This window comes from Galeopterus variegatus, unplaced genomic scaffold (assembly GCF_000696425.1).
Source record: "Galeopterus variegatus unplaced genomic scaffold, G_variegatus-3.0.2 Scaffold380, whole genome shotgun sequence".
Lineage (NCBI taxonomy): Eukaryota > Metazoa > Chordata > Mammalia > Dermoptera > Cynocephalidae > Galeopterus > Galeopterus variegatus.
In genome coordinates this window covers 612,548-625,907 of record NW_007726491.1, presented here as the reverse complement: position 1 = coordinate 625,907, position 13,360 = coordinate 612,548, and the positions used below count along the sequence as shown (strand labels likewise).

General features: G+C 36.0%; 1 protein-coding gene across 1 annotated transcript in view; it reads right to left on the bottom strand.

The window, feature by feature from the left end:
• DLG1 (discs, large homolog 1 (Drosophila)) overlaps nt 1-13,303 on the bottom strand; it is a gene marked incomplete at its 3' end in the record, with an annotated part of 18,769 nt that extends 5,466 nt beyond the window's left edge. The window contains exons 1-3 of the mRNA XM_008568148.1: nt 12,973-13,303; nt 12,486-12,535; nt 11,696-11,827 (exon numbers count right to left, since the gene is read on the bottom strand). Coding sequence (XP_008566370.1) covers nt 11,696-11,827; nt 12,486-12,504 — 151 coding nt within the window. The remainder of the gene's footprint in view (nt 1-11,695; nt 11,828-12,485; nt 12,536-12,972) is intronic.
• Nucleotides 13,304-13,360: the final 57 nt, after the last annotated feature.

The following is a 13,360-nucleotide window of genomic DNA, read 5'->3' as shown; positions in this document are numbered from 1 at the left end:
GATTATGATACAACAATAATGTCTTTGGGAGAGAGAGAAAACTGGAAAAAAAATACATGAATACCTAAGGTTTTCCAATTAAAAAACCTAAAAAGGTAGGTTTTTATAAAAGTTTGATGGCTATAGTTAGTCATACAGAAGCTTAAACATATATTTAAGTTTCTACTAATAAATATGTGTAAAAAAATTGAAAATTAAACATCTATGTGATAGACAATGAAAATTTTTTCTCAATTTTGGTTTATATAAGTCATTTCATATGTGTTTAAAAACTATGGATTTCAAATTTTTTTGCACCAAAATAAATTCATGCTGACTTGTTACAACACGTATGAACAGGATTTAGTTTTAGGAACTAAGGAGGATTAAGACATCCATCTGAAAAGAGCCCCTGTCAGAGCAACATGAATTCTACTAAAACTGAAGCAAGAGCAAACATCAAATTTATGGTGACGCTTGGGTGAAAGAAGGGTTAAATCACTGGCTTTACAAAGTTTCTGAGGACAATGCTCCAGAGATCAGCAGTTTACAAACAGATAATTCATTTTAAGAAGGGACAAGGCGATACTGAAGATGAAGCCCACAGAGGCAGATCATCCTCACCAATTTGTGAGAAAAAATGAATTCTGTTAATGCTCTAATTAAAGAGGACCAACGTTTAACAAAGGAAACAACAGCCAACACCACAGACATCTCAAATGTTTCAGCTTACACAATTCTGCCTGAAAAACTACAGTTGAGCAAACATTCCATTGTACAGGTGCCAAAACTGTTGCATGCACCCAGATCAGCTGCAGAAAAGCAGAGCTTTCAATGGAAATTTTAAACAAGTAGGATCAAGATTCTGAAGCATTTCTTCAAAAAATAGTAACAGGAGATGAAACATGGCTTTACCAGTATGATCCTGAAGACAAAGCACAATCAAAGCAAGGGCTATCAAGTAGTGGAAGGGGTCTAGTCAAAGCAAAGGTGGATTAATCAAGAGAAAAGGTCATGGCACAAGTTTTTTGAGATGCTAGAGATATTTTTCTTGTTGACTTTCTGGAGGGCAAAAGAATGATAACATCTGCTTACTACAGGAGTGTCTGGAGAAAAGTTAGCCAAAGCTTTAGCAGAAAAACTCTTGGAAAAGCTTCACCAGAGAGTCCTTCTCCATCACAACAATGCTCCTGCTCATTCCTCTCATCAAATAATGGCAATTTTGTGAGACTTTCGATGGGAAGTCATTAGGAATCTACCTTACAGTTCTCATTGGCTCCTTCTGACTTTTTTATTTCCAAATCTTAACATACCTTTAAAGGGCACCCATTTTTTTTCAGTTAATAACGTAAAAAAGACTTGCACTGATGTGGCTAAATTCCCAGGATCCTTCATTCTTTAGGGATGGACTAAATGGCTGGTATTATCACTTATAAAAGTGTCTTGAACTTAATGAAGCTTATGTTGAGAAATAAAGTTTATATTTTTTTATTTGTATCTTTTAATTCCATTTTCCACAACTTTTTGAAGTCCCCTTGTATACACACACACACACACACACACACACATGCAATGAAAAACAAAACCGTAACTATAACAAAACTATTAATGCTTCAGAAGTCACATCTCTCCATACCATTTTATCAGGAATTGTCAAATTTACTATCCAGTGTAAATGAGTCCTTCAATAAATTTATGCAAACATTTAACATGAGTTCAACTCTAAACTTAAATGTTTAGTATGACAATGTAAAGAAAACGAGAGAGTACAGGAATAGTCAAAAGAATTGCCATTTAATAGATAAGAATGATTCCATACTCATCTAAAGATCTAGATAGCTCACTCAGATATATACCAGACGTATAATTAAAACGACCAATTACATTTTTATGAACTACCCTGAAAAAAATTATTTCCTTTAAAAAAATAATGCAGTAAAGCATGCAAGAAGAGAAAACAAGAAAATTTAGGAATGCTAAAATATGTATTAGGGAAAAACTACATTTTAGTTTGACTCACAACTGAAAACATTAATTTTGTTGGAACCTACTAAATCATTCTTATCACAGTCCATTCCTCATTTTCCAATTTACAGTCTGCAAGTGCTTTCCCTGTTTTGGACTAAACTGGGTTTCCACAAGTGCAGTTTCTGAACAAATATCTAAATTTAAGGCCACAAAAAATTCCAACACGTACACTAAAAAACTCTCAAAAATTAAACTTGAAGACAGGCAGTTAGTCCAACAGAACAGAGAAGAATATTTCTATAAAAAAACAAATCTTTGGAATTCTCTAATATCACATATTTCCAAAGTCTCCAAATATAAATAAAATTTTCTTTTAAATAAAAGTTTTCATTACCTTTGTTATTATTTTGCTGAATTCAAAGCTTCCAAACACTGGGAGTTAGGGGAAGTACAGAATTCCAGAATACCCTCAAAGGGGGATGAGAGATGAGAGGAAGGAAATCTTCAAATAAGCAAAGAAATTTTCTAGCTTTTGTTGAAAATTTATCCCATCCTATACAGAGAAACTCACAAACCACAAAATATTTTTCAAACTAAACAAATAAGGAAATATTAACTAAGGATCAGAGTAGAAAGTCAAAATACAGACCCAAGAATATATAATAACATAGGTGACATTTCTAATCTATGAGAAAATCTTTGATATGGAAAAAAAGTAAGAGAATGAAAAGACAAGCCACAGACAGGGAGAAATATCTGCAAAACACATAGCTGATAAAGGACTGGTATCCAAAGCATATAAAGAACTCTTAAGACTCAATAAATAAAAAAAATCTAATAAAAAATGGGCAAAAGATACAGACAGACACCGCACCAAAGAAGACACAAAGATGGCAAATAAGCATATAAAAAGATGCTCCACATCAAACATCATTAGGGAATTCCAAATTAAAACAAGATACTATTACATACCTATTAAACTGGCTAAAATCCAAAGCACCAATACCACCAAATGCTGACAGAAATGTAAAATGGTACAGCCACTGTGAGTTTTGGCAGTTTCTTAAAAACTAAGCATACTCATACCATATGATCCAGCAATTGTGCTCCTTGGTATTTGCCCAAATGAGCTGAAAACTTACGTCCACACAAAAACCTGCACACGAACTTTTATAGCAGCTTTATTCGTAATGGACAAAACTTGGAAGCAACCGAGATATCCTTTAATAGGTGAGCAGGTTCAGCAATAAAAAGATATGAGCTACCAAGCCATAAAAAGGCATGGAAGAATCTTAAATGCACATTGCTAAATGAAAGAAGTCAATCTGAAAAAGCTACATACATATGATTCCTCCTACATGACATTCTGGAAAAGGCAAATCTATGGAGACAATAAAAAGATCAGTAGTTTCCAGGAGTTTGGGGGGGTAAGCGGAAGGGTAGAAAGGAGGAAGGGATGAATAGGTAGAACACAGAGGATTCTTAGGGCAATGAAATTATTCTACATTGTAGATACAAGGGGTCTTCAAAAAGTTCACGGAAAGATTCATATATCTTTTAATTCCATTTTGCTATTAACTTTTTGAAGTATCCTCCTACATGTGTCAAAATAAATGTGTACGTTGAATCTGTCAATGTACAACACAAAGAGTAAATCCTAATGTAAACTATTAATAACAATGTACTAATACTGGCTTAGCAATTGTAGCAAATGTACCACACTAATGCAAGATGTTCACAACAGAGGAAGAACGTGGGGGATGAGGATATGGGAACTGTACTTTTCACTAAACTTTTCCTAAACCTAAAACTGCTAAAAAGAAAAAAATTAGTATTAATTTTAAACAACATATAAGGGAACATAATAAACAGCAAATTTATATTAAAAAATTAAGTGATCTAATACTTTATACCAAAACAATTTCCAAATCTATTAAAAATTAAAATGTTAAAAAAAAAAGAATTTGAATGTAGGTGATTGTTTTTATAATCTAGGGGATAAATTATAATAATCTTGGTGATTATAATACTGGGTATAAGCTTTCCAAGCATGATAGCAAGGGCAGAAAGCACAAAGAAAAATATGATAAATCTAACTATATATAAATGTTTTTTTAAAGGTCCAAGTTTAAAAACAAATGACAAGGGAAGTTAACGAGTGTATGTAGCAAATAAAAAACGAGAAGGGAGATTGTTCCCTAAGGTAGTCTTAGTTTTCATGCGCCTCTCATAATGTGAGCATCTTGCTATATCTCACTGTGCCAAGTGTAATTCTACAGTTATGTTTTTAGTAAAAGAGGACACACAGACACAAGCCAACTACATTGGTGCTCAACTGATGAAACAGTGATTCTTTTCCACCAGAGGAAAAAATAACTGTGCTGTAGTTAGTGAGACAGTGTTAAATTCCTGAAGAATTTTCAAGGATAATCTTAACCAGATATGATTTTTCACCTTATATGGTGATTTTAAATATTAATTCTCATGTAGGAAACAATTCTACTATGTGTTGTGTAGAAAGTTTGTTTGGCAAAATGAAAGTGTGTATATACACTGAATAACATTTTAGAAGGATATTCATCCCATGGATGAAGAAGGAGGTTATCTGTGGTGTGAGAATTTTCTTGCTTATGATATTTTATATAAAGTATAGTTGTCTGATCTTAAATGTTTTATATGCAACATGAATTATTTTTATAAATTCCAGTTTGGAGGGCTATAGAAAAGGCAATTAAAAAGCTGAAGAACACTGAAATATAACCCTGCCATTTCAAAGGAAAAAAATTATATCAGTTCAAACACAATATTTCTATACACTAAAATATACTATATTAGTCAAATCTACTCAGGCACAGATGCTCTGCTTTCTTCTAAACCAATGTACATTTAAAAAGACATTTTGATCCCTCAAGAGAAAAGAATATACTACAAAATTAAAAAATACACATTACACACCATTTGTGTTTCACACACTAAAAACAAGAAAGATAACAAGCCAGTGTGCAAAAATAAATTATTTCAACATATTAGATACTATTTGACTAATAGCAATATGGTATTCACATGCATATTCCTTAAAACAAGATGTGTACCAAAAAGAACCAGAGCTTTTCAGAGAAATAGCTGATCCCAGGGCTGGGGCAGGACAGGTACAAGATAAAACTGGAATACCTTGTTATGCCAAAAATTAAGAATGTGTACCAAAAAGAACCAGAGCTTTTCAGAGAAATAGCTGATCCCAGGGCTGGGGCAGGATAGGTACAAGATAAAACTGGAATACCTTGTTATGCCAAAAATTAAGAAAGTGCTCAAAAAAATGATGAGAGCATGTCATAGGGCATAAGAGCAAGCTTGAGAGGGCCCCCACTGGCTAAATCTGAGACAATCTCTCACCAAAATCATTACGGATGGTAATAAATGACAAACCATTAAAAGAAAACAGAAATTTGCAAGTTCATAATAGATAAATTCACAGACACATAGAGAAAGAGGACACAGTAAAATGTCAAGTGTTACTGGAAAATGTAGAGGAGTGCTGCTGTTAGAAAACTGTCGTTTTTTGAAAAAACATAGTTAAAACTGGTTCAGGAAAGAATCATCAATGGCTGCTAAGTCTAGGTGGAAATTGTGCTAAAGAGCAGGATATGTATACAGTGTTAAAGTGTCTCTCCCATGTAATTATAAGACCCAAGGGGAAAAATAGTGACTATAGAGAAATCAGACAATACCTAACTGGGTGGTCAAAATTAACATCACCAATAAGGACAGATGATACTGCATACCCCTGGGTATGTAGAAGGCTAAACCAGGAATACATAACATGAATCTAATCACAAAAAACATCAGACAAACCCCAAATGAGAAAAGTTATATAAAAAATAAGAGTGAAGGGGAACTGTATTCTTCAAAAATGGCAATGTCATAAAAGGCAAAGAAAGGCTGTAGAAATGTGTCCAGATTAAAGGAGAGTAATGAGGCATGACAACTAAACATAATATCTGGCCCTAGTCTGAATCCTGTACTGAGGAAAAATTTGACCCTATATAGATGAAATGGCTTAGAACAATATTTACAGATACTTTTACTGCCCTGTGATTCCAAGGTTCTAAAAGAGAATTCAGTCAGATTCAACACAATCAAAATACTGATTTCAAAGGAGTAGTAAGCAAAACTATTGACAAATAAGTAACTCAATCTACTCAAATCAAAACCAAGTGAAAAGTTAAAATTCTCCTTTAATTCCATAGTCTTAACCAACAGTCTAACCCATATTTTATGTTTTCCTTGCTCAAACCTAGCCTGTAAATTTACACACACACACACACACACACACACACACACACACACACACACACACACAAAGTAAGCAACAGACTAAAAGGTAACATCAGTGGGACCAAAAATAAGCCACACACACACACACACACACACACACACACACACACACACACACACACACACACAGTAAGCAACAGACTAAAAGGTAACATCAATGGGACCAAAAATAAGCCACACACACACACACACACACACACACAAAGTAAGCAACAGACTAAAAGGTAACATCAGTGGGACCAAAAATAAGCAAAAAAAAAAAAAAAACCTAAGAAAAATTGACATTTTGCCACTATAGATGGAAGTTCTCAAACTTTGATTACTAAGTAAATACACTTTTTCAAATGTGTAAATTTCATCATTTTAAACATCATTTCATCATTATAAATATTCTCCTTCAAAGTGTAAAGTGACAACTGTCTTAAAAAAAAAAAAAGACTACTGACTCTGACCCTACAGGTCAACATGTCTTAAGCATGCTTGTTATTAGTGTTTTATCACATTAAACTATTCCACTGTGAAAAAAATGATAAAGAACATCTTAATGGTTGAAGGTGAGAAAAGGCTTTGGATTTAGATTAGCTGAGTTCAATTTCTGGCTCCACAATTTAGTATCTGAGGGTCTATGGGCAAGATTGGTCATTTCTCAATGCTCCAGTTTTCTAAATCTATAAAACGGTGACTCAAACAATGACTAAATGAGATACTTGTATTAGCACAAAGGAAGTGCTCAATAAATGTTAGCCATTATTACTTTTTATATACACTTAAAAAGAAGTCATACTCTCACACCCACTAGGATGGCTATTATCAAAAAAAAAAAAAAAAAAGGAAAAGAAAGAAAATAATGGAAACTGAAAGCTGAAAAAATGGAAACCTGTGCACTATTGATGGGACTGTAAAATGGTGTAACCAATAAGGAAAACAGCATAGTGGTTCTTAAAAAATTTAAATCCCACCATCCCATTTCTGGGAAAATATCCAAAAGAACTGAAAACAGGGTCTCAAAATATTTGCGTACTCATGTGTACAGCAGCACTATTCACAATAGCCAAGTAGAGGAAGCAACCCAAATGTCTGCCAATGGATGAAGACAAAAAAAAAATGTGGCGTATATATACGATGGAATATTACTCTTCCTGGAAGGAAATCCTGTCACACGCTACAACATGGATGAACCTTGAGGACTTTACACTAAGTGAAATAAGCCAGTCACAAAAAGACAAATACTGTATGATTCCTTATATGAGGTATCTAATATAGCCAAACTCATAGAAACAGAAAGCAGAATGGTGCTTACCAGAAGCCGGGGGTGGGGCAAAGGCAAGTAGTTGTTTAATGAGATGGAGTTTCAGTTTTGTAAGACGAAAATGTTCTGAAGATCTGTTTCACAACAGTATGAATTTACTTAACATTCCTGAATTTTACATTTAAAAATGTATAAGATGGTAAAGAAGTCATACTTTTTTTTTTTTCCTTTTTGTCTTTTTTCGTGTCCGGCAACGGATCGCAACCCTCAGTGTCGCGCCCGGACCGGACCGGACCGGACCAGCAACGGGATCGCAACCCTCAGTGTGGCGCCTGCACCTCGCTCAGCCAGTGAGCGGGAACCGGTCTGTATGTGGGATCCGAACCCTCGGCGGGAGCGCCACCGCGCTTCCCAAGCGGCGCACTGTAGCAGTGCGCCACCGGGCCGGCCCAGAAGTCATACTTTTAAAACCTATTATCTACAAATAAGGACACAGTAATGACCTTTACCACCTTTTTTTTTTCCTTTTTGTCTTTTTTCGTGACCAGTAACAGGATCGCAACCCTCAGTGTTGCGCCCGTACCGCGACCGGCAACAGGATCGCAACCCTCGGTGTCGTGCCCGCACCGCGCTCAACCAGTGAGCGGACCAGCCTCTATATGGGATCCGAACCCTCGGCGGGAGCGCCACCGCGCTCCCAAGCGCCGCACTCTACCGAGTGCGCCACCGGGCCGGCCCCCTTTACCACCTTTATAAAGACTAGAAACAAATAAAGACTATAGAAACAAATGAACTAAGAACTAAAAAACTAAATGAACAGCGTTATTACATTATCCATCTTCATTCTGAAATAAGTGCAGATCTAAAATAAAACATTGTATTAAAATAAGCTTACTATCTACTTCAGACAAAATATATAAATCACATGACTCAATTTACTCAAGTCTCTAAAGCCAGGCTCATCTTGAGCCCACATTTTTTTCCTGTGCATAAGGAAAGCAGATGAGTTCTCTGATCCCATAAGAAATACCTGCAAGGGTCTAGACTGGTATGAAATCTCTAAGGACTACCAGGGTCACCTAGGATCCCAGATACCTTAGAATTAGGAATGATCTAAAACCACCATGGACCTGAACACCTGGGCTCTGACTGTAATCAAACCACATCCAGTCTACTTCACAAAAATTTCAAATATGTGCTAAAAATGTGAATACAAGATCCAATATATTAAGTTTTCAAATGGCTCTCACCTAAATCAGGGAGTGAAACTAGATGTACTTTATGTCCCATTTACACAAAAATAATCACCAGATATGTTTTGGAAATAAATTTTAAACAAATACTCAGCTAATAGACTTTTTTTAGATATAACCTTAAATATTCAACTTTAAAGAAACAACTTATCAGCTGAAACAAAACTTAATAAAAGATTTTCTGCTTGCAATAATTTTAAATCTTCAAGCCATCCTTCAAGGATACTACCAAACATCAGAGCTAGAATAATGATTTCTATATATTATTGTAAATATTATCAATTATAAAATGCCCCATTATTTCATGTGTCACTAAGAATGCAAAAACACTGCTGATTAAAAATGACATACACCTGTTATAAAATACATCCCAAATTTAGATATTAAGATATTTAAGAATTGGTATCTTTAAAGAGATGTAATTCGCTACGTACATGTTTGTGCCTCTGAAAAACTCAAAGGCACCAGAAATCTACTCTGTATAATATTTCAATTACAGGGGTTGGGGGCGTGGGAGGAATCGATATTTCTATAACACCAAAACCCTAGTCAACACAAACTACCAGTTCAAAGAACCAATAAATAAATAATCAATGCGGATTCCAAGTCTGAAGACACTCAGCATCCCAAATAAATAATTATATAATTCCCTGTAGCCTAAGCAAAAGATTTCCAAACTAAGGAAGTCAAGAACCTAAGCACCAAATGACTTTCAAACAGAAGTAATCAAGACACATGTCTCCTTTAATTCAAAGGTCCACAAGTACCAGCTCAAAAGACAGAGTGCCACTACTGAATGAAAAAAGTTAATCCAGAAGTTTTCAGTACACACTAGGGATAAAATGGACTGCTTTAGCTTAGGGCAATTTAAAGGCTTAAAGTGCATTTTGACACTTTCAAAAACAATGGTAGAGATGCAAAGCAAGAAGAAAATGTTATCATCCTAAAAATTTTCAGACTGAGAAAAGTAATAAAATTTAATATATTAACCCAATTTCAGCAAACACAAGAATGCATTTATTAATTCAGTAGTGTCAATTAATTCAATTATGATAAAGAAACACTCAAAAACCTCTACTAAATTTACCTATTTAAAAACTCCTAAAATCTATCACTTTTCTTACACTAAAATCTGATACCACATCCTATAAAACATTAAAATATAAGTAAATCTAAATATCAAAGTAAATACACAACCTATGAAATTATATGGACAGATAAGATTCACAAATATAAACTTATTAGAAAATTATCAAAATTCAATTATGCATAAGAACAGATAAACACACTCAGAACAGGCAAAGCAGAATATGTCAAAAATGCCTCCAAAAATAGAAAATCCACCCCCAATCTAGGAATAAATATAAGTGTAGATTCTGTTTAGTTACTTCACTAACCATTTAATTTTCTTAAGTTACACCTTCACACACAGAATTGCAGTATATTTTTAAGTCATAGTCTATTTTCCTAAATAGCGACTCTACTAAATAAAACATTCATAGGTTTAATGTTGATCTAGAAAACGAAATAATTAAAAAACGATCTTTCCCTTCCTTTTTTGCTGCTTTTTTAGAGGAATCCAATTTCATCATCCACTTGAATCTTAAAGCCACAGAGCTTAAAAATTCAATGTAAAAACGTCCATGAATGTAAACAAAAGGGGCAAAATGTTGACAATTTCTGAAGATGGGTTACAGGTATATGGTAGTTCATTATACGTGATCTCTAAAAGTCTACAAAAATGTCAAATTTTACAAAATATTTCAGGTGTATCAAATGGTCTTAAAAATATTTAAGGTCAAGAGTTCGGATCCCCATACTGGCCAGCTGCCAAAAAAAAAAATCTTTAATTCTAAAACAAATTTAGCAGAGAACATCAATTTATCAATAAGTTATTTGACAGGGTACTCTGACTTGAAGATAGTCCTCAAATCACACCAACAATTACTTTATCAATAGACAGACATAAGGCCATATGAGCTTGGAAGTTACTGAGAAAATAAATGTAATGTCTTATTTTAAAATGTTATATAGTCAAAGATTAATTAAAAATTTTCATTCTTAGAACTGAAAGGGACAAATTTTCTAGTTCAGTGGTTTGCAAACTTTTCAAGGTACCTGGAGAATAAGGCCAGAGACAGATCACCTTGTTTTATAGAAAGAGGATTGTGTACAAAAGATTTTGTTTTAAAAAAGAATCTAGCTACTTTAGGAAAAAAAGCCCACTGTTCCAATCATCACCCACATTCTGTAGCTAATAGTGAGTGGCCCAGAAAAGGTTAAATGACTTGTATAAAATTATTCAATTAATGGCAGTATTGGGAATTGAATTCAGGACTCTTCCAGTTCTCCTTTCAAACAATGCACCACCTCAAATTTAAGTTACAGTTAAGAATAAAACTGTTTCATTTGTCTTGTCCATAAAATAAGGTTATCAGACAAGATCATCTCTAAGATAATTTTCCAGATCTAAAACTGTGACTCCATGAATGCCAAGTTTAAACAGAGGGAATGAATGTCCTTAAACATAGCAGAACCCTTCAAACATTTTGCAGGATTTCAGAGAAATACAAGTCATACGTAAAACAAACAGTAATTCAGTCATTACATTTTGGGTCCTGAAACATTTTTGCAACTTCTCCATCTTTTAACAGTTAATGCCAAGATATGAAACACTGTTCTCAAAGACCACTAAAATAATCGTACTGAAAGTTTTTTTGGTTGTAAGATATTTTTGGAAAGGATATTGGGCTAACTATGAAAAACATACAACTCACTGAAGATGTTCCAGTTCCTGAATGTCTCGTAGAGAATTAAGTACATCATTCTCTTAAGTTTAAAATAATTGAATTCAGAGGAACATTAGGCTTAGCTGACATATAATAGACACAAATAAAGTTTTAATTCCCACCTATTAGAGCCTGAAACAGATTGCTCTGAAATATGTTAATAACCCGTTCTATGGAACTTCTGAGCTGTCTGTCTTCAGTTTGGCTTAATTTCGAACGATATTCTTCTAAAAGGTGCAACGCTCTCTGGGTATCTGAGAAGAAAAGAAGAGCCTGATTAAAATACTAGTGCAAATGATTCTGCAAGATATCTAGACAGTTCCCCATATCCTGCAGGTCAATCGATGTGACTACGTTCATGTACACACACTCCCTAGAAAGATCAAAAAATATTGTATACATATTATATCACAGTAGAAAAAGGAAGAAGGTGAGCAATTTGTAATAAATGTGCACCGGTAGTCGGTCACAGTTAAAGATCATCTGGTCAAAGTATTAGCAACACAGTTTCAGATTAACTGATATGCAAAAGCTGATTATCCACAATTTGTCACCATAATCCAAATTTTAAGAGTTTCAAAATACTAGTTCTTATTATCCCACAATTGCTCACAAAACAGTGTTTAGTAAAAACGATAAAGTGAAATACTAAAACACCAATTCAGAGTTTTTAAAAAGATGTTTCAGGGAGAAAATTAGTTTCCTCTCTAGTCACTAGAGAAATATCAAGAAATAAAGTTTAACATTTAGGTATTTCCATCTTGTGAAATGATATGAGGATTGGATTCCCTAAGCAAAAAAGCTAGGTCCGTGCCGTCTCATCAAATTTACACAAACATTTTTAAAAGTTACCACAAAACTGACATACGGATAGCAAGTGACATCCACAAGAGAGCTCTGAAATACATTCACCTTGTTTCCGGACCGGCATTTTTCTCTAGAATCGGGAAGACGGCACACACCTTTAAAAACAAAACAGAAAGAAAAAAGAATTAATGAAAAGAATAGAACTGTGGTTAAACTAGCATTTCCCCCTAAATCTCGAATGGAAAAACTCCCAGCCCTATTTAAAAAGCCGACCTTCCAAAGTTTTCCCAGCAGTGTCAGTCAACGAAAGCTTTTTCCTAGGGGTGGATACCCCCGCAAATTAACAGCAGACAGACTTCTGCTTCCAAATTCTCCTTGAAAGCTTCCCTCTCCCCAAAGAGCACTAAATGCCTAGACGGGAGACCTCTCCCCCAGCATAACTATCCTTACTCCACACCTGCTAGCGGGGGCGGGTGGGTGAAGAGGCGCTCCGACCCTTGGCCCCTGACCCAACAGCAGCCGTAGAGTGCCCTGAGAAGGGACCAGCTGGGCTGGTCACCCCGCCCTGCTCGGGCCCCCTCCTCTCGCTTGCCTTTCTCCTTGCTGGCTTCCTCCGGGCTACTGCAGCGGGGGCCGGACACAGCAACGGCCGCTCTCTGCGACGCCCTCGCGCCCCACATGCACACCTCCGCGGGCCCCACACCTGCGGCGCCGCCACAAAGTTCCTGCGAGTGGCGTGCGCTCGGAGCCGGGGTGCGCTCCGACCCGACTCAGAGCAGCTCCCCCGCCCTGCCCCGCTCCACGTACCCCCGCCCCGCCCGGGGCTCGAGGAGCTGAGCTGAGGGGGTGAGGGGACGGAGGAGGAGCTCCCCTCGGCGGCCGCACCCCCGCTGCCCCTTCCTCGTCCTCGGCCGCCGCCTCCTCACTCACCGCGGTCGGCTAGCCCGCTCGCCCTCTCGCCTGCTGTACGGCCCAGGCGG